This window comes from Akebia trifoliata, chromosome 15 (assembly GCF_017979445.1).
Source record: "Akebia trifoliata isolate Shusen 1 chromosome 15, ASM1797944v1, whole genome shotgun sequence".
NCBI lineage: Eukaryota > Viridiplantae > Streptophyta > Magnoliopsida > Ranunculales > Lardizabalaceae > Akebia > Akebia trifoliata.
This window is the reverse complement of record NC_141389.1, coordinates 9,394,693-9,422,130: the sequence shown is the minus strand read 5'-3', so window position 1 is coordinate 9,422,130 and position 27,438 is coordinate 9,394,693. Positions and strand designations below refer to the sequence as shown.

At 34.8% G+C, this 27,438-nt stretch overlaps 1 protein-coding gene and 1 long non-coding RNA gene across 5 annotated transcripts; one reads left to right on the top strand and one right to left on the bottom strand.

Annotated features, from left to right (window-relative positions):
* Positions 1–4,808: 4,808 nt before the first annotated feature.
* LOC147384255 (uncharacterized) lies at positions 4,809–24,943 on the top strand. The gene is made up of 3 exons (XR_015172551.1): positions 4,809–4,900; positions 13,675–13,767; positions 24,550–24,943. It is a non-coding gene; the product is annotated as an uncharacterized LOC147384255 (long non-coding RNA).
* Positions 16,529–24,308, bottom strand: LOC147384256 (uncharacterized). Of its 4 annotated transcripts, XR_015172550.1 has the most exons (8): positions 23,707–24,308; positions 21,553–21,615; positions 19,235–19,348; positions 19,067–19,134; positions 18,245–18,297; positions 17,654–17,746; positions 17,516–17,569; positions 16,529–17,143 (listed from the first exon to the last, which is right to left on the bottom strand). XR_015172550.1 is itself a non-coding variant. In XM_086425387.1 (6 exons), the coding sequence occupies exons 3-6, from the start codon at positions 19,335–19,337 to the stop codon at positions 17,008–17,010; spliced, it is 360 nt and encodes a 119-aa protein (XP_086281513.1). In that variant the 5' UTR covers positions 19,338–19,348; positions 21,553–21,615; positions 23,707–24,308; the 3' UTR covers positions 16,529–17,007. The 4 variants fall into 4 exon arrangements, 2 of the variants coding, with proteins under 2 accessions (XP_086281513.1, XP_086281514.1); XR_015172549.1 differs by lacking the exon at positions 17,516–17,569; XM_086425387.1 differs by lacking the exons at positions 17,516–17,569; positions 17,654–17,746.
* Positions 24,944–27,438: the final 2,495 nt, after the last annotated feature.

The following is a 27,438-nucleotide window of genomic DNA, read 5'->3' as shown; positions in this document are numbered from 1 at the left end:
AGTAGGTAGAGTAGAACTTCCAAAAATAATTAATTCATTACTCTTTCACCCTGGGCAGGTAGAGTAGGATTCCCAAAACAATTAGTTCATTACTCTTTCACTCCGAGTAGGTAGAGTAGAACTTCCCAAAATAATTAGTTCATTACTCTTTCACCCTGGACAGGTAGAGTAGGACTCTCAAAAAGCTTGGTTCATTACTCTTTCACTCCGAGTAGGTAGAGTAGAACTTTCCAAAAAAAAAATTAGTTCATTACTTTTTCACCCTGGGCAGGTAGAGTAGGACTCCTAAAAAATTAGTTCATTACTCTTTCACTCCGAGTAGGTAGAGTAGAACTTCCCAAAAAAATTAGTTCATTACTCTTTCACCCTGGGTAATTAGAGTAGGACTTCTAAAAAACTTAGTTCATTACTCTTTCACTCCGGGTAGGAAGAGTAGAACTTCCCAAAATAATTAGTTCATTACTCTTTCACCCTGGACAGGTAGAGTAGGACTCTCAAAAAGCTTGGTTCATTACTCTTTCACTCCGAGTAGGTAGAGTAGAACTTTCCAAAAAAAAAATTAGTTCATTACTTTTTCACCCTGGGCAGGTAGAGTAGGACTCCTAAAAAATTAGTTCATTACTCTTTCACTCCGAGTAGGTAGAGTAGAACTTCCCAAAAAAAATAGTTCATTACTCTTTCACCCTGGGTAATTAGAGTAGGACTTCTAAAAAGCTTAGTTCATTACTCTTTCACTCCGGGTAGGAAGAGTAGAACTTCCCAAAAAAAATTTAGTTCATTACTCTTTCACTCCGAGTAGGTAGAGTAGAGTAGAACTTTCCAAAAAAAAAAATTAGTTCATTACTCTTTCACCCTGGGCAGGTAGAGTGTGACTCCTAAAAAATTAGTTTATTACTCTTTCACCCTGGGCAGGTAGAGTAGGACTTCTAAAAAGCTTAGTTCATTACTCTTTCACTCCCAGTAGGTAGAGTAAAACTTCCAAAAAAAAAAAAAAATAGTTCATTACTCTTTCACTCCAGGTAGGTAGAGTAGAACTTCCCAAAAAAAAATTTAGTGCATTACTCTTTCACTTTGAGTAGGTAGAATAAGACTCTCAAAAAAATATAAATTTATTACTCTTTCACCAAGGGTAGGTAGACTAGGACATTTAACTTTCTCCCAACTTTTGCTCAGATTTGTCTCAAATATCATTCAAATTTTCTCGAGTTTTGTTTTACTCAGATTTTACTCAATTTCACACAGTGCACACACTTGCACTTTTTAGTCAGGGAGAATTCTCTAAAATTCAAGGATCTGACACTGTCAGTGAGAGCTCTCGATCAAGGACCTGACAATCTTTTAATTCGGGGAGAGCTTTACCCTCAAGGATCCGAACACCTTGACGAATTGTTGAATCAGGCTGCAAAATGAACTGTCACTAGCTTTGGCATTCAGATATCGCACTATCTACCAAAATAAATTTGCTATCTAGCTTGCTTCAACCCTCTGCCAAAGAGGGGCATCTGTAGACACCCCATTTTTGCACTCGTCTGATTAATCAACTCGTCAATCCAATTGCAATGATTCCCAATGATGGATGTGTATTCCATTGCTTTATTTTGTTACCAGATGTGTTTCAGAAATCCGGATAAGGTATCTCGAATTGACAAAACCTTAGAAATCACGCTACGCTAGGAAAATACGACCCCAGAAACATAGAAATCATTATCTTGCAGACCAAAAAGAAACTTCACGATAAAAATCACTAAAAAATTATCAAATTACCAAATTACCAAAATACCCCTAACCTCAAAACAACCCTAGAGCCTACATTACGCTTAGGAAAACTCTCTCGAATACATAAAATAACAAATCGAAACCAAATAAATTATTTCACCAATTTTAAAAGAATTCAACAAAATTACGAAAATGCCCCACATAAAGTTCAGAACCATTTCACACAAAAAATTTCATAAATGACACAAAATAATATTTCCATTGAATTCCTTACGAAAAATCGATTCTAAAACATCCTAGAACATTAAAAACCGACTTAAAACGTGAAAAGTCCTCTCCGGGGGCAAAACGCTAATTTCACAATTTTCATAATTAAAAAATTCGAAATTAATAAATAAAGCATTAAATAATTAAAGTGAAACATTAATGAAATTAATTTAAAATTTTGAACCTAAAAAATCGATCAATCGGACTTTCGGGTAAAATTGTTGAGGGTTTGTGGGATATTTATTAAGGACCCCTCCATTTGGGGGTCCAAAGAATTAAAGAAATAATGGAAGGGGGTTCTCCAAAAATTGAAAGTCAATCGAGCAAGACTGTAGTCAAAGTATTAAAGTCAATCAAGTGAGACTAAAGTCAAAATTAAAGTCAATTAAGCAAGACTGAAGTCAAAATATTAAAAGTTAATCAATTAAGACTAAAGTCAAAACATTAAAAGTCAATCAAATAAGACCAAAAGTCATAATAGAATTATAATTAAATAATAACTCTATCTAATAGAGTTCTAACTTAAAAACAATTCTACCTAAAACAATTCTAATTAAAACACAATTCTACCTAAAACAATTTTAACTAAAACACAACTCTAATTAAAAGATATCTAATTAAATACTAACTCTATCCAAATCAACTTTAAAAAAATTCTATAAATAGAGGTGCTCACACCCTATTTTCGGATCAAATCATAAATCCTAAGAGAAGTAGGTTTAGAAGCTCCCCTAGCCCCCCATAAACCCTAGTTTTGGAGCCCCAACTCCTTACCTAACACCCCTGCTTTGATTTTAGCCTAAAAAACACCTAAAATCCCTCCAAAAACACCTTCAAATCCGCAACAAACTTGAAGAGTTCAGATCCAAAAATAAGGAGATACCTTGATCTAGGAGATCCGAAGTCAAATCCGGAGACAGAACGAAGCAAGGGAGTACAGTACAAGCAGCTCTTTTTGTCAGATCTGAGGGAACAAAATCCTTGCTATCGGAAAGGTATGTAATTTTTTTATTTTTATCTAGGTTTTTAGCAATGTGATATATTTGGGAAGTTAGTAGAGACCGGCTTTGGCCGGGCGGGGTTGGTGCCTAACACCTTTCAACCCCGTAACATGATCCCCGAATTCAGATTTTTTATGGTAGATTAGTTCTTTTTATCCATGTTAGAGTCAGTTTGGTTCCTAGACCACAATAACTAGGTGGCGACTCCCAAACCTCAAGGGTCAAAAGTGGATCCGCGCACCCCGCGGATCGAGGGCACTTTCAACCGAATTGGTGAAGGCCCAATAAATATGGAAAATAGAGAAGCACTGAGATCATATCAAAGTGGTGTCATTGTAATGGATCAAGAGATAATTAAATTCGCCGCCTCCCCTCCCCCTGCCCCCAGCCCCCCATCCCCTAGCTCTACACATGACAGTCTACCGAGATTTGTCCATGTGCAATTGGGTGAGAATTTAGCTGAGTAGAAAGAAAAAGACTTTCTAATTTACTCAGAAAATAACTACTGTTGTTAATCTCAAAATCTGATTTTCCATATCAAAATATTTATAATAATTGTACATTACCATACCTAACTTAAATTCATTAGAGATCAAACACTGAATGCCTTTGTCAATTGTTATGATTTTTTTCTAAATGTGCAAACTGATGGAAAAATCACTTGAGAGGGCATTTTCGGACCATATACAAGGGAACTAGGAAAATGAAGGAATTGGGTTGTTTTATTTTATTTTCTGATAAGTATAATTTTATTCCAAAATTAGGAGGACGAGGTGACCCCCCTTAAGTACAAGATCAAACTTACAAAGATGAGATGGAGAAAAGGAGGATAGATTGGTCTTGACATCTGACCAAGGATTTCAATGCCCTCACACTATTAGAGGACTCTCATAAGTGAAAACCTGTAAAAAAAAAAATCTTTTTCATATTCATCTCTGAAGAGATCTTATTGCAATGTTAAAATAGTAAAAAAAAGAAAAAGAAACCTTCTAAAATTTGATTTTCTATTTTTCTAACATTCCAAACCCTAATTACTTTGAAAACAAGTAACTACAACTAAAAGAACTAAATAAAAGTGGCTGCCGAACTCTAATTTTGGGCCTTAATATTAAGTGGCTGGCCCACTTATCAATTAAAAAAAATATCTACTTTGCACCCACCCACAACTTATTAATGGGAAAAAATAAAGTAGCTCACCCAAAAGCCCAAAAAACATCAAAACTCTCTAATAAAAACAAAAAATAAACTCTTAAAAGGAATCTAATTCTTCATGCCCATGGTCCCCATCATATTGACTTCTTATAGTTGTTAAAAATACTTATGGTTGTTTGATAGTCTCCCCTCTTATAATCCAATCCATGGTGTATGGAAATGCTTTCTTTTACTTCCCATAATTTCCCTTATTATATTTTGAATAATGTCATAGACTTTCATAGATATGTGTTTGATTCCTGAGGTCTCTAGGAATCTAATTCTTCATGCTTGTGGTCCCCATTATTTTCACTTCATGTAGTTGTTAAACACACCTATATTTGTTGGATAGTCTCCCTATTGTAATCTAATCCATGGTATATGGAAATGCTTTCTTTTACTTCCCATAATTTCCCTTATTGTATTTTGAAAAACCTTCTTATTCATTCATATAGAGCTAAAGTATAATGCTATATACATGCATAGGGTACATGTTTGTATCTTGAGACTTGAAAGATGTTGTGTCAGATAACTTGAATCTATGTTGAACACCAACACTTGTCCATGTCATTGTTTGTATTGGTAAAGATATTTATGTTTGTTAATAATATCTTTCATTTGTCTGAGTTAATTGCAGAAAAACAGGAATACCAGTTGGGTACAAAGGCTGCCAGTTCCATAGGGTGATTAAGGATTTCATGATTTGAGCTGGTGATTTTATAAAGGTCAGTAGCTGTTGAAAGCGCCCTCGATCCGCGGGGTGCGCGGATCCGCTTTTGACCCTTGAGGTTTGGGAGTCGCCACCTAGTTATTGTGGTCTAAGAACCAAAATGACTCTAACATGGATAACAAGAACTAATCTACCATAAAAAATCTGAATTCGGGGATCATGTTACGGGGTTGGAAGGTGTTAGGCACCAACCCCGCCCGGCCAAAGCCGGTCTCTACTAACTTCCCAAATATATCACATTGCTAAAAAACCTAGATAAAAATAAAAATAAAAAATTTCATACATTTCCGATAGAAAGGATTTTGCTTCTTCAGATCTGGCAAAAAGAGCTCTTTGTACCGTACTCCCTTGGTTCGTTCTGTCTCCGGATCTGACTTCGGATCTCCTAGATTAAGGTATCTCCTTGTTTCTGAATCTGAACTCTTCAAGTTTGTTGCGGATTAGGGGTGTTTTTGGAGGAATTTTAGGTGTTTTCTAGACTAAGATTGAAGGGGGGATGTTAGGTAAGGAGTTGGGGCTCCAAAACTAGGATTTATGGGGGGGCTAGGGGAGCTTCTAGACCTACTTCTCTTAGGGTTTATGATTTAATACGAAAATAGGGTGTGAGCACCTCTATTTATAGATTTTTTTAGGGTTGATTTGGATAGAGTTAGTGTTTAATTAGAGATCTTTTAATTAGAGTTGTGTTTTAGTTAAAATTGTTTTAGGTAGAATTGTGTTTTATTTAGAATTGTTGTAGGTAGAATTGTTTTTAAGTTAGAACTCTATTAGATAGAGTTATTATTTAATTAGAATTCTATTATGACTTTTGGTCTTATTTGATTGACTTTTAATGTTTTGACTTCAGTCTTAATTGATTGACTTTTAATATCTTGACTTCAGTCTTGCTTAATTGACATTAATTTTGACTTCAGTCTAACTTAATTGACTTTAATACCTTGACTCCAGTCTTGCTTGATTGACTTTAAATTTTTGGAGAACCCCCCTCTAAAATATCTTTAATTCTTTGGACCCCCAAATGGAGGGGTCCTTAAAGAAATATCTCACGAACCCTCAACAATTTTGCTTGAGAGCCCGATTGATCGATTTCTTTGGTTCAAAATTTTAAATTAATTTCATCAATGTTTCATTTTAATTATTTAATATTTTATTTATTAATTTCGAATTTTTTAATTATGAAAATTATGAAATTACCGTTTTGCCCCCAGAGAGGACTTTTCACATTTCAAGTCGGTTTTTAATGTTCTAGGATGTTTTAGAATCGGTTTTTCGTAACGAATTCAATGAGAATGTTGGTTTGTGTCATTTATGAAAATTTTTATGTGAAATGATTGTGAACTTTATGAGGGGCATTTTCGTAATTTTGTCAAATTCTGTTAAAATTGGTGAAATGATTTATTTGGTTTCGATTTATTATTTTATGTGTTTGAATGGGTTTTCCTAAGCGTAATGTAGGCTCTAGGGTTATTTTGAGGTTAGGGGTATTTTGGTAATTTGATCAATTTTTAGTTATTTTTATCGTGAAACTTCTTTTTAGTCTGCAAGATGATGATTTCTATATTTCTGGGGTCGTATTTTCCTAACGTAGCGTGATTTATAAGGTTTTGTCAATTCGAGATACCTCATCCAGATTTCTTAAACATATCGGGTAACAAAATAAAGCAATGGAATACACATCCATCATTGGGAATCATTGCGATCGGGTTGATGAGTTGATTAATCAGGCGGATGCAAAAATGGGGTGTCTACAGCTGTCCATTTATTTTAAGTACAGTTTTAGTTTAATCATCTAGAGTCATTTGCATCAAAATCATTCTGCTCTTCTGATTTTTAATTTTCTAAAGTTAAGATTGTTCATTCTTTTGTTTGGTGGTGACTACTTCTAACTTGTTTGTTAAGGACACTATTTTCTTGAGAATAATGCTTTTTGTTAACACATGGTGGCACTCTCATTGGGAAAATATTAATTTATTGAATATCTTGCCATCGTATAATTAATAAACTGGTTAATTTATTTCAATTAAATTTTTTTAGATTTTTAATATTTACAAACATCAATCAATTTGAAAATATATCTACATGTTAAATCAAATGTATGGATGTATCAACTTATCCGCTTTGGCATGCCTAACACTGGATGCGTTTGACATAGACTCATGTGTCTATATTTTAAGTTTACATAGGCCGTGACTAATGGCATCAAACTATATATATCAGAATGGGTGCAAACAAATGGTCTGTGTATGCAAGTGCTTGGGGAGTTACTTTATCTTATAAATAGAAGTATAATGGAATAGAAATCATCAAGTCTCAATTAGAGAACTTGGTAGGAATTTATAATAATCAAAGAGTCAAAAAGACTAAAAAGCCCTTATAATAAGAAATATGAAAATAAAATCTATAGCTAAACAATTAAGACTAAAATAACTATATTATTTCCAATACTCCCCCTCAAGCTGGGGCAAATATATCAACTAAACCTAGCTTGATAAGGTGAGAATTCATAATAGAATGGACCAACAAACTTCGTAAGCATGTCGATAAGCTGATCTGAGGAAGAGACGAAGATTGTCTGAAGATCATTAGATCAAATTTTCTCCTTGAGAAAGTGAACATCAACCTCAATATGTTTAGTTCTTTCGTGAAGGATTGAGTCAGAAGCAAGCATGATAGCAGACTTGTTGTCACAGAATAAATTAGAAGAACTGGAAATAAGAAATTCTAACTCCGTTAGTAAATATCAAAGCCAAATTAGCTCATACGTGCCAAGGGCCATAACACGATATTCAGCTTCAGCAGAAGACCGAGAAACCACATTCTGTTTCTTACTTTTCCACAAAATAAGATTATTACTATAAAAAATACAAAAATCAGAGGTAAATTTCCTATATATAAGAGAACTAGCATAATCAGCATCTGTAAAACAAGACAAATGCGGTTGAGTAGTGGAAGAGTAGAAAAGTCCAAGACTAGGACACGACTTTAAGTAGCGAAGAATACGATAAAAGACATTAAGATAAGAAGTACACAGAGTATGTATGAATTGATTGACTACACTAACTGCAAATGATAAGTCCGATCTAATATTAGTCAAATAAATTAGATGACTTACAAGTCTCTGATAAGAAGAAAGATCCGATAAAGATCCCAGAGTCAGCTTGGAGATGATTTTAATCCATAGGGATTGAAGCAAGATGACAACCAAGCATCCCAGTGTCACGAAAAAGATCTAATGTGTATTTACGCTAAGATAATGAAATCCCATGGTGAGAGCGAGCCATTTCCATCCCTAAAAAGTACTTGAGTGTACACAAATCCTTAATCTCAAACATGACCCAATAGCATCTTAACTCTGTCAATTCACTGCGCATCATCACTAGTCACCATAATATCATCCACATAAATCAAGACAATGGTATAACGACCATCCACTCCTTGACGAATAAAGCAATTATGATTTGAGTGGTGTCTAGAAAACTCTATAGATAAAATAACCTTAGAAAAACGTTGAAATCAGGCTCGCGAGGATTGTTTCAAGCCATACAGGAATTTAAGAAAGCGGCATACTTTCCCAGAATACTCCCTTTGAAGACGAAACCCTAGAGGGGGTCCATATATATAACTTTAGTTAAATCACAATTCAGAAATGCATTCTTCACATTGAGTTGGTGAAGTGGTCAATAGTGACATGTTGCTAAAGAGATAAGGAGTCGAACTGTGGAAAGTTTGGTAACCAGAACAAACGTGGCACCAAAATCTTTTTCAAGAGTCTGTGTAAACCCATTAGCAACGAGGCGTGTTTTATACTAATCAATAGTCCATCGATGAGATATGCGATAGTGAAGACCCATTTGTAAACAGTCCTCTCCCTAGATGGAATGGTGTTAAGCTCTTAGTTATTATTTTTCTACAAAGCATCCATCTTAGTAGTCATAGTTCTAGTCCATTGAGGGTTTCGCAAAGCTTTTGATATAAATTGAGGAACGCGAATAGAATTAGTGGCTGCAAAGTAGGCTTGATAAGAGGAAGAAAAATCTTGATAAAAAATAATTGGGCAATAAGATGATCAGTCACACACCCTCGCTTATCTTTGCGAATGGCAATAAGCAAGTGAGTCAGAAAGAAAAAGGATAAGGGATAAATATATGTGTAGAGGTAGGATAAGATATACCTGGATCCAAGAAGGAGGTTGGCAAAGGTCGAGGAGGGCGAGGCTGACAAGTGTAAACCTTAAGCGTTGGCAAAGATGAAGAAAAAACTGAAGAAGGCAACACTTGAAAGCGCCCTCGATCCGCGGGGTGCGCGGATCCACTTTTGACCCTTGAGGTTTGGGAGTCGCCACCTAGTTATTGTGGTCTAGGAACCAAACTGACTCTAACATTAATAAAAAGAACTAATCTACCATAAAAAATCTGAATTCGGGGATCATGTTACGGGGTTGGAAGGTGTTAGGCACCAACCCCGCCCGGCCAAAGCCGGTCTCTACTAACTTCCCAAATATATCACATTGCTAAAAACCTAGATAAAAATAAAAAAATTACATACCTTTCCGATAGCAAGGATTTTGTTCCCTCAGATCTGACAAAAAGAGCTCCTTGTACTGTACTCCCTTGCTTCGTTCTGTCTCCGGATTTGACTTCGGATCTCCTAGATCAAGGTATCTCCTTGTTTTTGGATCTGAACTCTTCAAGTTTTTTGCAGATTTGGGGGTGTTTTTGGAGGGATTTTAGGTATTTTCTAGACTAAAATTGAAGGAGGGATGTTAGGTAAGGAGTTGGGGCTCCAAAACTAGGGTTTATGGGAGACTAGGGGAGCTTCTAGACCTACTTCTCTTAGGGTTTATGATTTAATACGAAAATAGAGTGTGAGTACCTCTATTTATAGATTTTTTTTAGGGTTGATTTGGATAGAGTTAGTGTTTAATTAGAGATCTTTTAATTAGAGTTGTGTTTTAGTTAAAATTGTTTTAGGTAGAATTGTGTTTTATTTAGAATTGTTTTAGGTAGAATTGTTTTTAAGTTAGAACTCTATTAGATAGAGTTATTATTTAATTAGAATTCTATTATGACTTTTGGTCTTATTTGATTGACTTTTAATGTTTTGACTTCAGTCTTGCTTAATTGATTTTAATTTTGACTTTAGTCTCACTTGATTGATTTTAATACCTTGACCTTAGTCTTGCTTAATTTACTTTTAATTTTTGGAGAACCCCCTTCCATTATTTCTTTAATTCTTTGGACCCCCAAATGGAAGGGTCCTTAAAGAAATATCTCACGAACCCTCAACAATTTTACCCGAAAGTCCGATTGATCGATTTTTTAGGTTCAAAATTTTAAATTAATTTCATCAATGTTTCACTTTAATTATTTAATATTTTATTTATTAATTTCAAATTTTCTAATTATGAAAATTGTGAAATTACCGTTTTACCCCCGGAAAGGACTTTTCATGTTTCAAGTCGGTTTTTAACGTTTTAGGATGTTTTAGAATCGATTTTTCGTAAGGAATTCAATGAGAATGTTGGTTTGTGTCATTTATGAAAATTTTTATGTGAAATGATCGTGAACTTTATGAAGGGCATTTTCGTAATTTTGTCAAATTCTGTTAAAACTGGTGAAATGATTTATTTTGTTCCGATTTGTCATTTTATGTGTTCGAATGGGTTTTCCTAAGCGTAACGTAGGCTCTAGGATTATTTTGAGGTTAGGGTTATTTTGGTAATTTGGTAATTTTTTAGTGATTTTTATCGTGAAGTTTCTTTTTGGTCTGTAAGATGATGATTTCTATGTTTCTGGGGTCGTATTTTCCTAGCGTAGCGTGGTTTCTAAGGTTTTGTCAGTTCGAGATACCTCATCCGGATTTCTTAAACATATCTGGTAACAAAATAAAGCAATGGAATACACATCCATCATTGGGAATCATTGCAATCGGATTGACGAGTTGATTAATCAGGCAAGTGCAAAAATGGGGTGTCTACAACACTATAGGAGACGGATCCTGCAAAGTAGAAGATTCTCGCAAAGTAAATGTGGCACTAAAGTATGAGACATTTTCAAAAAAAGTAACATCAAGGAAGTATATGACATGATGAGAAACTGGATCATGACACTGATACCTTTTTCACATAGGGGAGTAACCTAAGAAAAGGCACCGAATAGCTTTATCATCCAATTTTGTGTGATTAGGAGTTCTGTCATGAACAAAGCACGTGCACCCAAATACTCGAGGTGTAATGAGGAAAAATATGCTATCAGGTTGAAGGAGAGGAAGAGGCACTTGTCTCTTTAAGGTGCGACTCGGGACACGGTTGATATCTCAAGAATAGAGAAGGTAAGGGGTGGTGTTGAGGATCTGTGTCCGAAGTGCCTCAAACTCAGGACATAGACCCATACAAAACTGGTAGGTCTAATGTCGAGCAATCCTTTTAACAACATAATTGGCTGCTTCTGAAGACAATTCAATCATAGACTCATAATGAGACAGTTCCTCCCAATGTGATCGAAGAAATCAAAAGTAATTAGCTACACTCTGAGTCTCTTGGGTAGCTTGGGCAATGTCTCGATAGAGCTCATAAATCCTCGAGTCATTCTTGGCATGTGCATATGTCTGAGTAAGTGTTGACCACAAAGAAGAGACAGCCTCATGGTACATGAATATGGTACAGATGCGCTGCTCCATGAAGTTGAATAGGCATCCAAGGATAATGTAGTTGTCGATCTCTCATGATTCAAATTTGGGATTAGTAAGAGGTAGCGTAGTAACGATGCCAAAGAGCCATCCAAATTTCCCTCTACTACCTAGATAAAGTCGTACAGATCGAGACCACGACTAAAAGTTCCAACCATCGAGAAAAGCAATGGTAATATATTGGGTTGAGGAATTAGCCCCAAGTACAGTGTTGGAATCCTTGATCTCTTGATTCAATGTCATCGCATAAATTAATAACTTTGGCTTGAAGGGAAATCTCTCGAAACTTTAACCCAATATGGAATAAATCACGAGAAGAAATGGCAGTCTTTTATTCTTTGAAAACAGCCAAAAAAGAACCTCAACCTTTTACTCAGCTCACGACAACACCTCCTGTTGCTATCGCAGGGCAACAATCAGCCTAACAACTTGCCAAACTTGTTCCTATTACGGTTGTAGGACAGAAAAAAAGGCAAACAACCTTGCCGCAGTACCTAGAAGTGTAGAAAAAGACCAAAAAAACTGTGATGCAGATGTTCCTAGTGCTATCATAAGGTAAAAAAGAGGCTAACAGCCTTGCCGCAACACTCAAGAGTGATCCTATTGCTGTCGCAGGGGAGAAAAAGGGTTAGCAGTCTTGCCACAAATACCCAGAATTGCAGAAAGATGGCCAGCAGTCTTGCTGTAGCACCCAGAAACCACTTTATTGTTGTCACAAGGGCAGAAAACAGCAGTCCAATTTATCGTAGGGTACCCATAGTACACCAACAGCCTTAATGAAGAAACAAACCCTAACGTAGGGTAGAATCACAGTGCAAAAACCTTATTACAGCATGTGATAACTAAAGAAAAATCCCTAACACAACATGCGATTAAGGGAGAAAAAAAAGAAAAAAAAGGAGATCTTCTAATGATGAGGCTGCTAGGTTATTAGATCTCAAGAACTAGAAGAGTGATTAAAGGAAAAAGGAGAAGAGAAGATAAGAGGTGAGAAGGGACTTCAAGATCCAAACAACCCGAAGAGGGGAACCCAAAGTGGGACGTCCTCTAGAGGCTTTGATACCAAGAAGAATAAGGGAATAGAAATTGTCAAGTCTCAATTAGAAAACTTGGCAGGAATTTATAATAATCAAAAAGGCTAAAAAGCCCTTACAATAAGAAATATGAAAATAAAATCTATAACTAAACAATTAGGACTAAAATAACTATGTTATTTCCAATATAAATCATTGTTGAAATAAAAAATCAATATATGTGTAGAAGTAATTTGATTAGCTACAAATGCTATAATATTTTTCTTAAATAGTTTTGATAATTTATATACTAAGATAAAATAGTATAAAATATTGGAAGCAATTAATTTTGTTTTTTTTTTGTTGAAGGAAACTCTTTAGGTGAGTTAGAGAATGCAATGGACAAATAAGCTCATAAGCAAGCCTCTTCCTTGGATAAGGAGTCTGCAATATTGTTTTCCTTCCTATGGATACATGGGTGAGCCCTCCAATGGACACATGGGTAAACCTCACTTAACACCATCTGCTAATATCCGTAGGATAAACACATCACTCTCCTTCCATTAAGACACCACCTTTGCATTAATGACCTCGTGTCAGAGGAAGGTTTTGTGACTGTCAAAGTTGATGAACTTAGCCTAATAGAAGCCAGCCTTTTATTTGCTGTGTAACCAAAATGAATGTTCTTACCTCACCATTGTTATCCAAGCATAGGGGGCAGTTCTTGAAGAGGGTGGGTTGCTCGTCATTCCACCACCAAAGTTCAGCTGAAGGACCCTACCTATTAAATGGCTTTTTTTTTTGTTTTGTTTTGGTAAGGGCCAATTGAAACCTACTTGAAACAATAGTTTCTCCATCCATAGATGCAACGCCAACTTTTGATCATTTGAAATTCTTCTAATATATTTTTTTTGATAGATAAATTCTTTTAATATTTGATAGATATCATTTATTAACTTCGTAGAAATTATGCTTGTCATAGTAGTATCATGGTTACTTCTGCGAACTCTTCTTACCATGTGAAGATTTCATGTTTTGCCATTTAACATTAGTGATAATTGTTTTTCAGGGTGATGGTAGTGGATGTGTATCCATCTATGGAAGCAATCTTGAAGATGAAAATTTCATTGCAAAACATACTGGCCCTGACTTATTGTCAATGGTATGGGTTGCCCCTCGAATTAACCTCAATCAATTTTATGCCAGAACTGTTCTTTTATCTCTAGTGTTTGCTTTTTTCCATTTATTTTAATAGGAGATACTAGTCACTATTTCTCTTTCTTTTTGTTTATCATGTAATTGTACAACATGTATGTTGTATTTTTCAGTGTTTTCAGAGGCATGTGAGGCTTATGCCTTGAGGCGCTCCCTCAATAAATCGTGAATGGAACATGATAATCCAAGATCTACAAAGTTGACCATTATTCTTTAAATATAGAGCTTCTTTGGTGAACTCCAGAGAATGGATCTCTCTCTCTCTTTCGATGGTATAATATATTGGAAGGGAGTGAGTTGCACTTTAAAAATTATTTTTCAAGTGTTTATTAGAGAAATTATAGGCGAGGGCATTTCTATCGAAAAACATGAGTTAATGTAGCAAACTCTCCTATGTTGAGTTTAAAAAAAAAAGTGACCCTTTTTTGCCATAAACCTATGGAATTTTTATGCTAAAAGTCTTATTTGTAAATTCAAGATAAATTTTTGGAAATTAAGAAAATTCTAAATTGTGCTTCGCATCTCACCACGAGAGTCTTGAAGATGATATGGAAGCATAGGTTTTCCTAACAAATGCCATTATTTGATGGTTTCTTCTTTCTCTGCTCGTGTCCAAATAAGAATGAAGTTCTCACTATAGTGCTATTGAATTGCTGGTGGGTCATTCCTTTTCTTGGTTGTACTCTAGTACATAGTGCATAGTTACAAAAAACTACTTTTAAGTCTCGTTTAAATCATGTTTTGTGACTCCAACGATTAAAACAATGAAAATATATGATTTTTCATAAAACTGTGTTTTTTAACATTTTAAACGCGTTTTTTTACATTTTAAACACATTTTTCTAAAAAGAATGAAAGTAACCTTTTTTTTTCATACGCCTATGGTTAATTTTTGTGGCCTTATTGTTGTTTGTGATTTGGTTTATAAATGTTTTTTAATATAGACTTCATACTAATGCCTTGATGTTATGGTTTTTTTAATTTCTACAGTAGTGTATTGTTTTGCTCAAAAGATAAGTTGATGATAAAAAAATTTTAGCATCATAAAATATATAATGATGCGTGGAAACATGTTATCACTCATTCATTCAATATAATAATATATATAGGGGAGCATTCGGAGGCCCTAAAGAGCGCTAAACATTTTTTCAAATATGGGTTAGAAGTCATGGAATGGGCTGATTTTTTGTGATGGGCTGACTTTTGTTAGGATGATTTCCTCACCATATAGTTCATCCTCACAAGAAATCAGCCCGTTCCGAAACGTCTATCGCATATTTTGAAAAATGTTTGGCTCTCTTTGGGGGCCTCCGAACACTTCCCATATATATAGTATTGGAAAAAGGTTGCATGGACCAAGGGACCATGTAGAGCATGGATCAAGGTCCACATTTGGGCCACGTGAACTATCACATTTGTCCAAATGATAACTCAACCTTTTGTTTGTCATCTAGATTGGGCTTGAAAATAAAACCCTCCCAAAAAAAATATTTTTTGGCGTTGAATCTTGGGTTTAAAAATGGATGGTCATTGAACTCCTAGATTTACAATTTAAATCCAACGGTGAAAAAATATCTTTTTTCAATTATGTTTTTTTGAGAGTTCATAAAAATTTATGCTCTTCGTACATGTGGTCCATAGAGATGCATGGTCCTTTAGTCCATATAACCCCATCTCATCTCTCTCTCTCTCTCTCTCTCTCTCTCTCTCTCTCTCTCTATATATATATATATATATATATATATATATTCTTCTTAAAAATATATTGGAAACTTATGATAAATGTCTGAAGTATTATCTATGGGAAGCGTTCGGAGACCCTAAAGAGAGTCAAACATTGTGCCAAACATTTTTCAAAATAGGGGTTAGATGTTTCGGAATGGGCTGATTTTTTGTGCGGATAATCTTTATGGTGAAGAAAACACCCTCACCAAAACTTAGCTCATTCCGAAGCTTCTAACCCTAATTTACAAGTTGAAGAATCATGGACCATCTAATTTTTGTAAACTGCTTTTGATTGGGTTAGAAGTTTTGGAATGAGCTGATTTTTTGTGAGGATGATCTCCTCATCATAGAGATCATCCTCACAAAAAAAATCAGCCCATCCTTAAACTTCTAACCCATACATTGAAAAAATGTTTGGCTCTCTTTAGGGCCTCCGAACGCCACCCATTATTTAACTATATATATATGGGGAGTGTTTGGAGGCTCTAAAGAGAGTCAAACATTTTTCAATATATGGGCTAGGAGTTTCGGAATGGGTTAATTTTTTTGTGAGGATGATCCCTATGGTGAGGAAATCATCCTCACAAAAAATCAGTCCATTTTGAAACTTCTAACCCCTTCAAAAGTAGTTTACAAATAATTGACTGTATATGATTCTTCAACTTGTAAACTGGGGTTAGAAGTTTCAGAATGGGCTGGTTGTTTGTTACACTACGTCATAATGCGCCAAAAACGACTGTCCAAGACAGTCGTTTTTAAAAAAAGCGACTGCCCCTACAGTCGGAAAACGAGTCGTTTTAAAAGGAGTGGTTTTTTAAAAACGACGGTCCAAGACAGTCGGAAAAAAACGACTGTCCAAGACAGTCGGAAAAAAACGACTGTCCAAGACAGTCGGAAAAAATGACAGTAAAATAGAGATATAGCGACGGTCGCTGACCGTCGCTATAGGGTATTTTGTTTAAAAAAAAATTTTATTTTACACCTGACCCCTCACATGTTGCTAAATGTTGGAGATACCCCTATGTTTTGACATTGATGACCTACACCCCAACTAATAACATGAAAAGACCCAAATGCCCCTCATCTTCAACTTTCATAAATCTAACTATTTTCGGAACCACCTAGTATAAATTATTTATTTTTAGAAAGTAAAATCAAACAATTATGCAAATTTAACGTTTTCAAACAATTAACAACCACAACCTTTTGTATATAAAGTCCTAGTGGGTGCTATCACAGCATACAGCCACTAGCTTCCATATCAACCTAGTACTATATCTCTTGTAGTTGGAACTCTAGAATTGGCCCCCTTGAAACTCTGTCCAAACTACCAACCAGAAGGTGCCACATCATAGCTAGTGACGGTCCTGCCATCGCTAGTGGTGATTTGGAAGGAGAGACTCTGCCCATTGAGGTATGAGTTACTCTGCCAATTTTGACCCCGGTTCCTTGACATGGCTTGCTATCCTGTTTTAAATCCCTTGATTGACACTTTTACAACATCGTCTGCATTTCCCACATTGGTGATCAAGACCAAGTTGAAGTAAGAGTGGCCATTGATGGTGAATCTTATTCCTCCTTTCTTCACACAAGGGACCCTGCCAACACCAACAACAATTTTTATAAGTAACATGAACAATAAAACATGTATAAAGGAACTGAAGTTAGCGGTAACGGTGAAACATGTATAACTAATATCTTCATTAGTTACTATTCGAATGTAACTTGTCAAGATAGGAAAATGAAGGTTCGTTTCAAGAGCCATTGAAGATTGAAGTCAGAACACAAATATAAATTGCGCAAAAATCCATAATTTCATTTTTATTTCTTTGTTTCTTCCAAATCCAGAAAAAGGAAGAAAAAAGTAAAAGCAAAAAATCTATATTTAACTAGATTATTAACCTCAAAGAAAATCAGTTCAAAGTTTTCCCTTGATACTAATAAGCATATGGAGTTCAATTCAACACTACATCAGAGATTAATGTAGAAATAATGTTGAACCATCACTCAGAACAATACTTAACCTAAAGAATTCAACATCACACACCTTCATCAATTTCCACACACATACACATGAATCCACTAAAGCAGATGATCTAAAAGCTTACCAAAGGGAGTGCATCAATGAAATAGTTGTAAATTGTATCAAGAGGACGCATATTGTAATCCGCTAGAGTACAAATAGCAGCTAGATTGATCATCTACAACACAACAAACCACATTAACAAGATATGACAGATGACTTCTAAAACAAAGAAATAGTAAAATTTCAACAAAAAAAAACAAGATAAGAAGGTAAAAGAAACAGAAAATCGTAGATACAAAGTTGGTGCTTCGTTTATAGATTTTTCCTACATGACAAATGTCTTAATCACAAAGTTTATGAGATCTAAATCAACATTAAAACTATAAAAAGTCCAAATTCACAATAGAACTACTAAATCGCAACTCAAGAAACAAATCCAAAATAGTATGATCTCCAAAAAAGGAGACAAAAGAATGAAAATACTACAAAGAAAAGCATCATTGCATTTTAGAGTCCTTACTGGGGTCTTCCCCTTGTATGTAGATTTTCAAAATCATGGCACACGGGAAAATAAAACAAAGAACAGAAGACCACGAAAGAGAGAGATAGAGAGAGTAAAATCTGTAGAAACAAAATCTAACTGTAAGCACATGAATGAAATGTGAAGTTATACCTTTTCCGCAGAGAGCGCATCAGTACATAATTGCTGACAAGTTGAGAGTTCACCTAAAGAAAAACATAAGAAAATATGAACCATATTTTCTCCAATTATTGAAGAGCATAAAAGTGTACATAAATTTCAAGCAGGCAATTGCAATAAGAGAATCATGAATTAATTAGATAGCCCAGGCATTCATAAAAGTAACAACTTTAACAACCCATTTAAGTGGTAAAACAAAAAAAATAAATAAATAAAATCGCTAAAAAAGAGAGAAGAAAGATCTCAACACCTAATCGCTAAAAACAGAATTTCCAATTTCTCAACAGGATATAATTACAAGTACCAAGAATTAAAACCAAAGCTTCTAATAGAAGATACACAGTTCCTTTGTTGTCTAAGTTTTGATTGTATAAAGAAAGCAACTACCAAAAATGACCGACCCTTTTTACAATATTCAGAAGCTATTTCATTTGTGGCTGCCATATTACTTCCTTGGCAGAAACCATTTTGAAATGGTACGAAACTTTAAATCATGCTTAGCAGTAAGGATGCTTATTCTTGTTGCACATATCCTTATCCTAGGGGTATTACTCGTCTGGGATCATATTACAAGCCAATTATTTGTTAATTAAACAGTTATACTCCTCTAGAGATTCATTGTAAACTTGAAGACAATCAATGGTGATGTTCAACCTAATGCTACTGTTTTGGTGACATTTTCAATGAACCTCAGAAAATTTATCTTAAGTAATTAATTTATATACAGATGTATCATGATAACAGAAGACTTGAATTTAGACAGAACAGAATGGAAGAACATGATTTGTTAAGCACCTTTGTTTTGCATTTTGCATCTGCAGATGTCTCGGCAAGCTGAGCTGCATCTGTATTAGATGTGACCCCTACACAAAATCAAACAAAATTAAATGTGAGAAACATGAATCCGAAAGTGGAAATTATTTAAAGTCAGTCAAAAATTTATCCAATCTGAATTATATTCACCTCCTATAATCACAAGCCCATCTAAATTTAATGCTTGGCGTGCTTCCAATGTAGCTTTCACTTGCTCACTTGTTTTTATCTGATCCTTTGTTCTACCCAACATGTCATAACCACCTTCACAAGCAAGAAGACAAGAATAATCCAAATAAGTTATACCTTGAATAGCTTGAGTCCAAAAGGTTGCTTACAAACTTGATCCTCAAAGAAATAAATGGCTAAGCCAAGCATGGGAAAGATAATTGGTGTTCATGACAGAACTGACATGATTATCATCCAAAGAAAGTACCACATGTGTGCTTTCTCCACTAAATTACCATATTGTTAAATTTTGCTCTGAATCACCCACCACATTCTCAAAATAAACATGTTTTGAACATATTATTTCATAGAGTTTAGTAACCATCCAAATTAGCAAAAAGGTGATACATATAGATCAAAGTTGTTCAGCTTTATCAAATAATGATCCTTTCACTCACGTCTGGAAAGTTGAATCATATTTTTTCCAGCTCACAACACAAATGAATAGGCAGAAGGATAAGAGAAGCGCAAATGACATTTTTTTAAATGACAAATTGCAAGAGAATTGATATGAATTACTAAATTTTAAAAATTACAGATTACATGCTTGTTAGGGAAAGGGGGAAAGCTGGGGCAAGACTATAACTAGAAAGCCAAATGAGATGGTTTGTCCATGTTCAATGAAGGCCGATTACAGCCCAAATTAGGAGTATGCAAGTTGAAGGTTCTAAATAAGCTAGAAGAATGCTTAGAAGAACGTGTATTGAGAAAGTGAAACGGATCTGAACACACATTCAATAATAGAAGACGTGGGCTCTGTACAGAATTTAATGGAAGAAAGGGTCTTGTTTAGCTGAATCCGAATCTTCTTGAACTAATATCATTTGTTGAAGTAAGATAGAAAGATCGTTTGCCAATCACAATGGGTGCAGATTCGCAACAATCTGTATAACGCGGGAGACATATACAACTTAGGCACCAAAAGACTGAACCCCTATACTAATTTGCAATATTCAAATAAAGCAGAAAGCAAATAAGAAAACCACCAAAAGACTTTGCAGGACATCTAGAACTAAAAAGAGCATGCTTTACCTAAAAGGATATAGCTAAAAGGATCAAGAACTCTTAGATTTTTTTTTTCTTTTAGACAGGCAAGAACTCAAGATTTCATTGCTAAGAAACTGGATGAGTGATCTGAATTTAGAGTTAAATAACATCACATAAGCGATAACTCGAAAGGGAAACCTGAAGAAAAACAGTCGTGTACAAAAGTACAATAACAAGAACCAGCAAGGAAAAATAAATAAACAATATGTTCTAGGAAAAGGAATAAGAAGGGAGCAATCAATGCGAGAAAAATGGGGGAATAAAACAATAAACTTGTTATCTTTTACTTGGTGGGTAAGTTGGGCTTGAAGCCACAACCATACAGTCACAATGCGATATGTCAACCAACTGAGCTATGGGTCCAAGCACCAGAAGAAACCAGTGTTGCCTTGGCACTTCTAACGTCCAAATTTTTTCTGGGCCGAAATGACACAACATTTCATGGACTGACACTTAATGCTTAGACACTTTCCATACATAGGGTAGAACCACTTTTTCCATTCTTTTCAAAGGAACATCTTTTTTTTTATACACAGGTATCCAGACTTGGTCTGACTATTCCCATGGACAAGTGAGTCACCCTTCCAACACATGCCTTGAATCTTAGCACCCATGCCATGTGCCAAGGTAACACTGGGAAGAACTATTCCAAGCATTTGCTGATAATCAGAAGAAATGAAATTTTACTAATTTACGAACAAACAGGTTTTCTAAATAGAAAAACTTTCACTAGGATTTTATATTATTTTAATCAGAACAAAAAATAACTCGTTGCTCCGCCACTATGAATGTGGCTTTCATGGTGAATTTGAGAGCCTGAATGGGTTCTGAAGGAGATGATCAGAGTGATAATTGCATCACCAGAAGATTTAAAATAAAAATGAGAGATGTGCCAGAGATGTGCCATAGGGCAGCCAGGGGCCAGGGCATCAACTTTAGATGCATGCAACAAGTGAGTAATATGAGTTGAAGATTGAGACAAAAAGATAATTGTAGTATTTTCATCCAAGAAAGAAAAAAAGTGGCATGGCCACTAGGGGATCTGAGACAGAAAGACCATAAAAACGAGCTTTCAAGACAATCTAAAGATGAAATTTAAAACTTTAAACACACAAATAACAATAACAGATTGCACAGATGACTCTAAACACACAAATAACAATAACAGGGAGAAAAACTAAATTCATCCAAACCTGATCAACAATTTATGCTGTTCTATAGGGAAGAAAATACATTATGCCCACACTCAATGCTACCTATAAACCAAATAGAAATTAATAAAGCAACTCAAACTATATATCTAGTTTTCAGTATTACTTACAGGATCAAGGTTGCCCATCATATTTCAGCTAATTCAATCATACATGTAAATAAACATTAGTGACAGACAACAAGTACATTATACATAGAGCAGAACAGAACAATGATAGTTAAGATGAGTTATTGGTGATACCCAATCAACAATTAACACTTTCTTAGCATTTTCACTCTGAACTGCCAATACTACTAGAAGTAAAGAAGGTTTTATAATAAAATTGGAATTTTCCAATTTAGAGGACTGAATATGCGTCGAATGTTCAAGTTGGTAATTTTCCACCTCAACCATTTTTTTACCATTTCAATTTATGGTTTCGTACAAACGCGATTGCTTCTAATTTATTAGATGTGTGCTGTATTTCTATGTTCCAAATGTTCTGCTAGGATTGCTACAACTAAGTTTTCATATAAGTGAAGAATTATTGATGGAAACAATAAAATTTGAAATACACTATTTCTGCTTAAATATTAAAATATCAGTAGGCATATCTACTTTTTAATTCTCCAAAACATCTGCCTGAATCCTTGAGATCTTCATTATGAAAAAAGGAAGAAAGCATGCATCATAAATAAAAAATAAATGGCACAAAGCCTTCCTATTCATCAAATTATAGCCAAGCAATGTACAAATATAGCCAAGGGTAAACTTGTAACAGTTGCATTAACCTTCAAATTACCTAACCAAATGGTATCTGATAAAATAAAAAAGAGAGGAAAAAAATAACCAATAACATTAGCACCAAAGAGGGAATCACCTCTAACTAAGAACATATGTTAACAACCCCGTCAATGAATTGTGACGAGAACCTGAGGCACAATGAAACTAATAGGAAAGAAACTCAAGCTGAATAATTATGCAGCGCACTGCATTGCTAAGGCTTCTACCTAGAGCACATGAACCCTCAAGCACTCATAGCAGCTCATTCTAGAGAAACCCACAGCAAGAAACAAGACACTACCTTCGTAACAAGTAAATGGTACTTTTTAAGATTCTTGTTGTCTGTTACATATCAACAACAAACACATTCTAACCAGAAAGGTAGTGTCAACATTTTATTTTGATGATTTTCCGGGGAAAACGACTTCATACATAGATTAGCATAAAACATCCTTAATACGCTAATTTATTACGTCGTTAATCACAATCAAGCTTTACTTTTCTTATATTGCTTTTTATTATTGATAAAATTACAAGGAAAAAAAATAACCTTCATAGTTTAATAAAATTGAATTATAGATGTGTTGGCATTGTAGAGTTCTCAAAGGCACTTATCAGATACCGGATGTTGGACTCCATGTCTTTTTTTTGGGTTCAAAAGGACAATTTAAGTCATCAACTAGCTTGCATTATTATAAATTTTCTTCTATACTAGAAACAGAAAGAACCTCTTGAATAAAAAAACCAAGAACCAGGATGTTATCTTATGGCCATAACTATGAACAATAATGTACTAGGTTTGATCCCACAATACTCATAAAAAAGTGGCCTTTTAACCAACTCAGAATATGGCTTGTGCACTCACATGTCACCTCTATATAAAATATTAAAACATCCTCAACATATTTACATTTTGAGCAGTAATAAACTAAGTCTCTGGTGATTGGAGAAACCCCCATTATGCAATGGATGCAAGTTACAGATGTTTCTCAATTCAAGAAGAACCATACAAAATAGGCAACCTCTGAATAAAATAGATTAAAAAAAAAAGGAAAAAATAAATTTAGAAAGAAAAATAAAAGAACAAGAAGCATCAGGTCATTATATCAACACTTTAGTTATCTAAACAGTAATCCAAGAAAGGAAAAAAAAAAAAAAACATGAAAACCAGAACAAAGCCTCAAATACTAAAGTGCGATTTTATATCAATACTTTAGCTATCTAAACAGTAATCTAAGAAAGGAAAGAAAAAAAAATGTGAAAACCAGAACAAAGCCCCAAATATTAAAGTACGATTCTGTCTCTTTTCACTAATTGAAAACAATCAAACCAGATATAAAGCTCCACCAATAGAAAAATAAGCAAATCAGACCTTAAAATCCATCCGAGTGCGCAAGCCCTAGATCTGATTTCAGCTTAAGATTCGTAGATTTGAGATGCATCTGGAAGCGAGTTCACAAACCCTAGATCTTGGATGCTGTGGAGAGAGAGTGCATGCGAGAGACCAATACAAAGACAAAGAGATCTAAAGAGTGCAAGAGACAAATACAAAGACAAAGAGATCGAAAAAGTGCAAGAGAGTGAGAGATCGACAGCGAGAGCGAGAGACAGAGTATGATCGAGAGATTTGAGAAAGAGAGACAGAGATGAGTGAGAGAGAGACAAAGATGACTGTGGGAGAGTGAGAGAATATGATCGAGCGATTTGAGAGAGAGAGAGAGAGAGAGAGATGAGTGCGAGAGTGCGAGAAACATAGATACAGATCGAGCTGTGTGTGTGAGAAAGAGAGAGTGAGAGAGTGAGAGAGAGAGAGAGAGAGAGAGATTTGATATAGTATATCGATATACAGCTAATAATTTGTATGTAAGTAGAAACGACGGTTAAACGACTGTTAAAAACTGTCGCAATTAACGACAGCCCTTAACAGTCGTTTTTAGCGCAAATGTGCTGTCGCGAAATACGCAATATGACGTAGTGTTAGGATGATCCCCTCACCATAGAGATCATAACAAAAAATCAGCTCATTCCAAAACTTCTAGCCCATATATTGAAAAATGTTTGGCACAATGGTTGGCTCTCTTTAGGGCCTCTGAATGCTTCCCTATATATATATGTACTAGTATATTGCAAACTATTGTTTTTTGTTTGAGTTACAGCCCAGTGGAACTATTTCCAAGATTTGGAAGGCATGATGTGTTTTTCCCCCCCTTTGCAGGCAAATAGTGGACCAAACACTAATGGATGTCAGGTAAATTTCAAAATTATTTCTGGTTGATTTCATTAGCTTTCACATGGTCTTTTCCAGAATCAGTCAATATGCATTTTCCTTTCCCAGCATGGTATAGACATCCCTTGTCTTTTTGAATGTTTGTTATGTGGGCGTAAGTGTGTAGGTTGGGTTTTGATTCCAGGTCTCTGGTATAATCACACACGATCAGTACTTTATACCTAGTTTTGTTACTTCTGTTCAAAACTCAAATTTGGTTATGAAACCTGTTTCGAAACATTTATTAACATATAATCTGTAGGAAGCCCAGCATTATTTAATGCCTCATTTCAGTTGTTTTGAAGATCGTAATATTGGATCCTGCCTGATACAGAACCCAACTGGCACTGATAAATTTTTGTTGCACATGACCATATGACTCATCCATTTCAATATTCTCATCTTGGGTACACTCAATGTAAGAAAATATTATTTTTTGATTGCCCAAATATTATTTGGAGTTGGATCAATCTCTTGCATTCATCGATAAAAATTAAGGCAAATCAACCAATGAATATAATAATTGACCAAATCCAATCATTGCAATAGGCATAATTTTTGTCCAATTCCAAAAGATTTTTTTATTTTAATTAAGGGTTATTTTGGGTGATCTCAAACAAATTGGGATTTCGATGAACATTAGATTGAGGATAAGAATGATTATTGGAGGATTTAAAAAACAACCCTTTTAAAAAAAAAAAAAACTCCAAATAAAAACCTAGAAAAAAAATCAACCCTAAGAAGAAAAAAAATTCTATAGCCACACCAAACCTTTCACAATCGAATAAAAGGGTTAATAAACACCAATGGGGTGTTATATAAAAATTGGTGTGACAATAGCGACCTTAACAATAAGAAAATCTCATCATCCCATTAGAGAAAGTTGCCACCAAATTTTTTTCCTCATATATGTGAGATCATATGAAGTTACTGTGTTTTTTTTTTTAGTAGGAAGCTTTATAAAACAGTGAGCTTATGTGATGAAGATTCAAGAAGCATGCCGAAAATTGATTTTAAAAGAAGACAATATGGGCCCAGTCATTATCGGTAAAATAAAAAAATTTATAACACATTTTTTCTTTGCTGCCGGCACACACATATACCCCAATTTCCAGCACACAGCCAACACACTATTCTATTTTAGATCGTCATGCTACTGCCCCACACATGTTGCCAACACAGCACTTCAAAAATAAAATTTTATGTGTACATTGCTGCCGGCAACACACATTTCAGATTTTTATTTTTTATTTTTCGATGTTGCAGTCATAACATACATCCAATTTTTTTATTTTTATTTTTAAAAGAATATATATGTATGCAGCTCTCAGCAACATATAATTTTTTTTTTTTTACACATATTGCTGCCAGCAATATAAACCGCATGCACCACTCACACGTTTTTTGTTTTTATTATTTGTTTTTACCAAAACTCTAACCCATGTAGCGTTTAATAAAAATTGGTGTGGCCACAAACATATAATCCCCCCAAGAATCCCATTTCTTCTGTTGGACAAATTCGAAGTATTTTCTTAGAAGATAGGCGGTCGTATGGCCTACCAATCAATTTCACAAGTTTTGCAAAAAATCAAATATTTCTGAGTTCACTTAACAATTTTTATCCTCTTTAGGAAACAGGATGCTATATTTCCGATCATGAGCTCAGAGCATCGATCGGAGTAGAACAACACCCATTAAAAAAAATGGATAAAACCGATTATTATTTTTTCAGGATTATATGAAAACAATTGCAAGTAATGATTACCAACTACAGCACCACACAGTCCATACCAAATTTCACCAACTAGTCGCCATTAAATGAATAATTTGTTGACGATTCACTTTTTTCAATTAAATTTCTTGAGAAATTTCACCAGCGTTCGATCTTCATCGAGTCGTAAAGAGAGAGAGAGTGATCAGAAGGAGAGAGAGAGAGAGAGTAGAGAGCAGAGGACGTTTTTTCTGTTTGCTGTCCTTCTTTCTCTTTTGAGAAGGAGATAGAAATAAAAAAAAAAACTGATCTGCTACTGGCACACCACCTAAGCAATATGAAAGCATTAAGGGTTTAGCACTAAAATTGAGTTTCTGCTAAGGGCACACCAACGAGTAAAAACAGTAAGTTGCTGTTCTTGCTAATAGCATGCTAAATTTTATTATTATTATTATTATTATTATTATTATTATTATTATTGGAGATCGACCTGGACTCCTAATTACTGAATCGGGTGACGATTTAATTCCACTGTGAGATATAGGAATTTCAATCGATAAAACAGAAATATGGGTCTCTCTCTCTCAATTGTCTCATCTCAGAAAAGCCGTCTGGGTATGATCAAACCCATCAAATTAGGATGGCCAAACATTAGGACATAAATCGTTTATCAAACTCCAGCGTAATAGGATCCTTAGAGATCAGTTTATGGAGATTTAAGTTGGAAAATTTGTCTCCATGAACTTGAATCAATTTAACTCGTTCTTTGATAAATCCAACGATTTTAGTCGACCAATCAAAACCTTAAACCTTTGATTGTTCAATAGAAAAAATCAAAATTTTCAAGAGAGAGAGAGAGAATGAGAGGAAGAAGGAACAAGATAGATCAGAAGGAGAGAGAGACGTCTCTCTGTTATTGTTATCTTCTTTCTCCTTTGAGAAGGAGATAGAAAGCAGAAAATATCTCCTTCTGTTAACGACACACAATTCACCTCAATAAAAGCATTGAGAGTTTAACGATTAAAATCTAATTTTTACTAGGGCCACACCATCCTAAAAACCAAAAACACGCTGATGCTTGCTAACAGAGCCTAAAAAACATATATATATTTTTTCCTTTCTTCTTG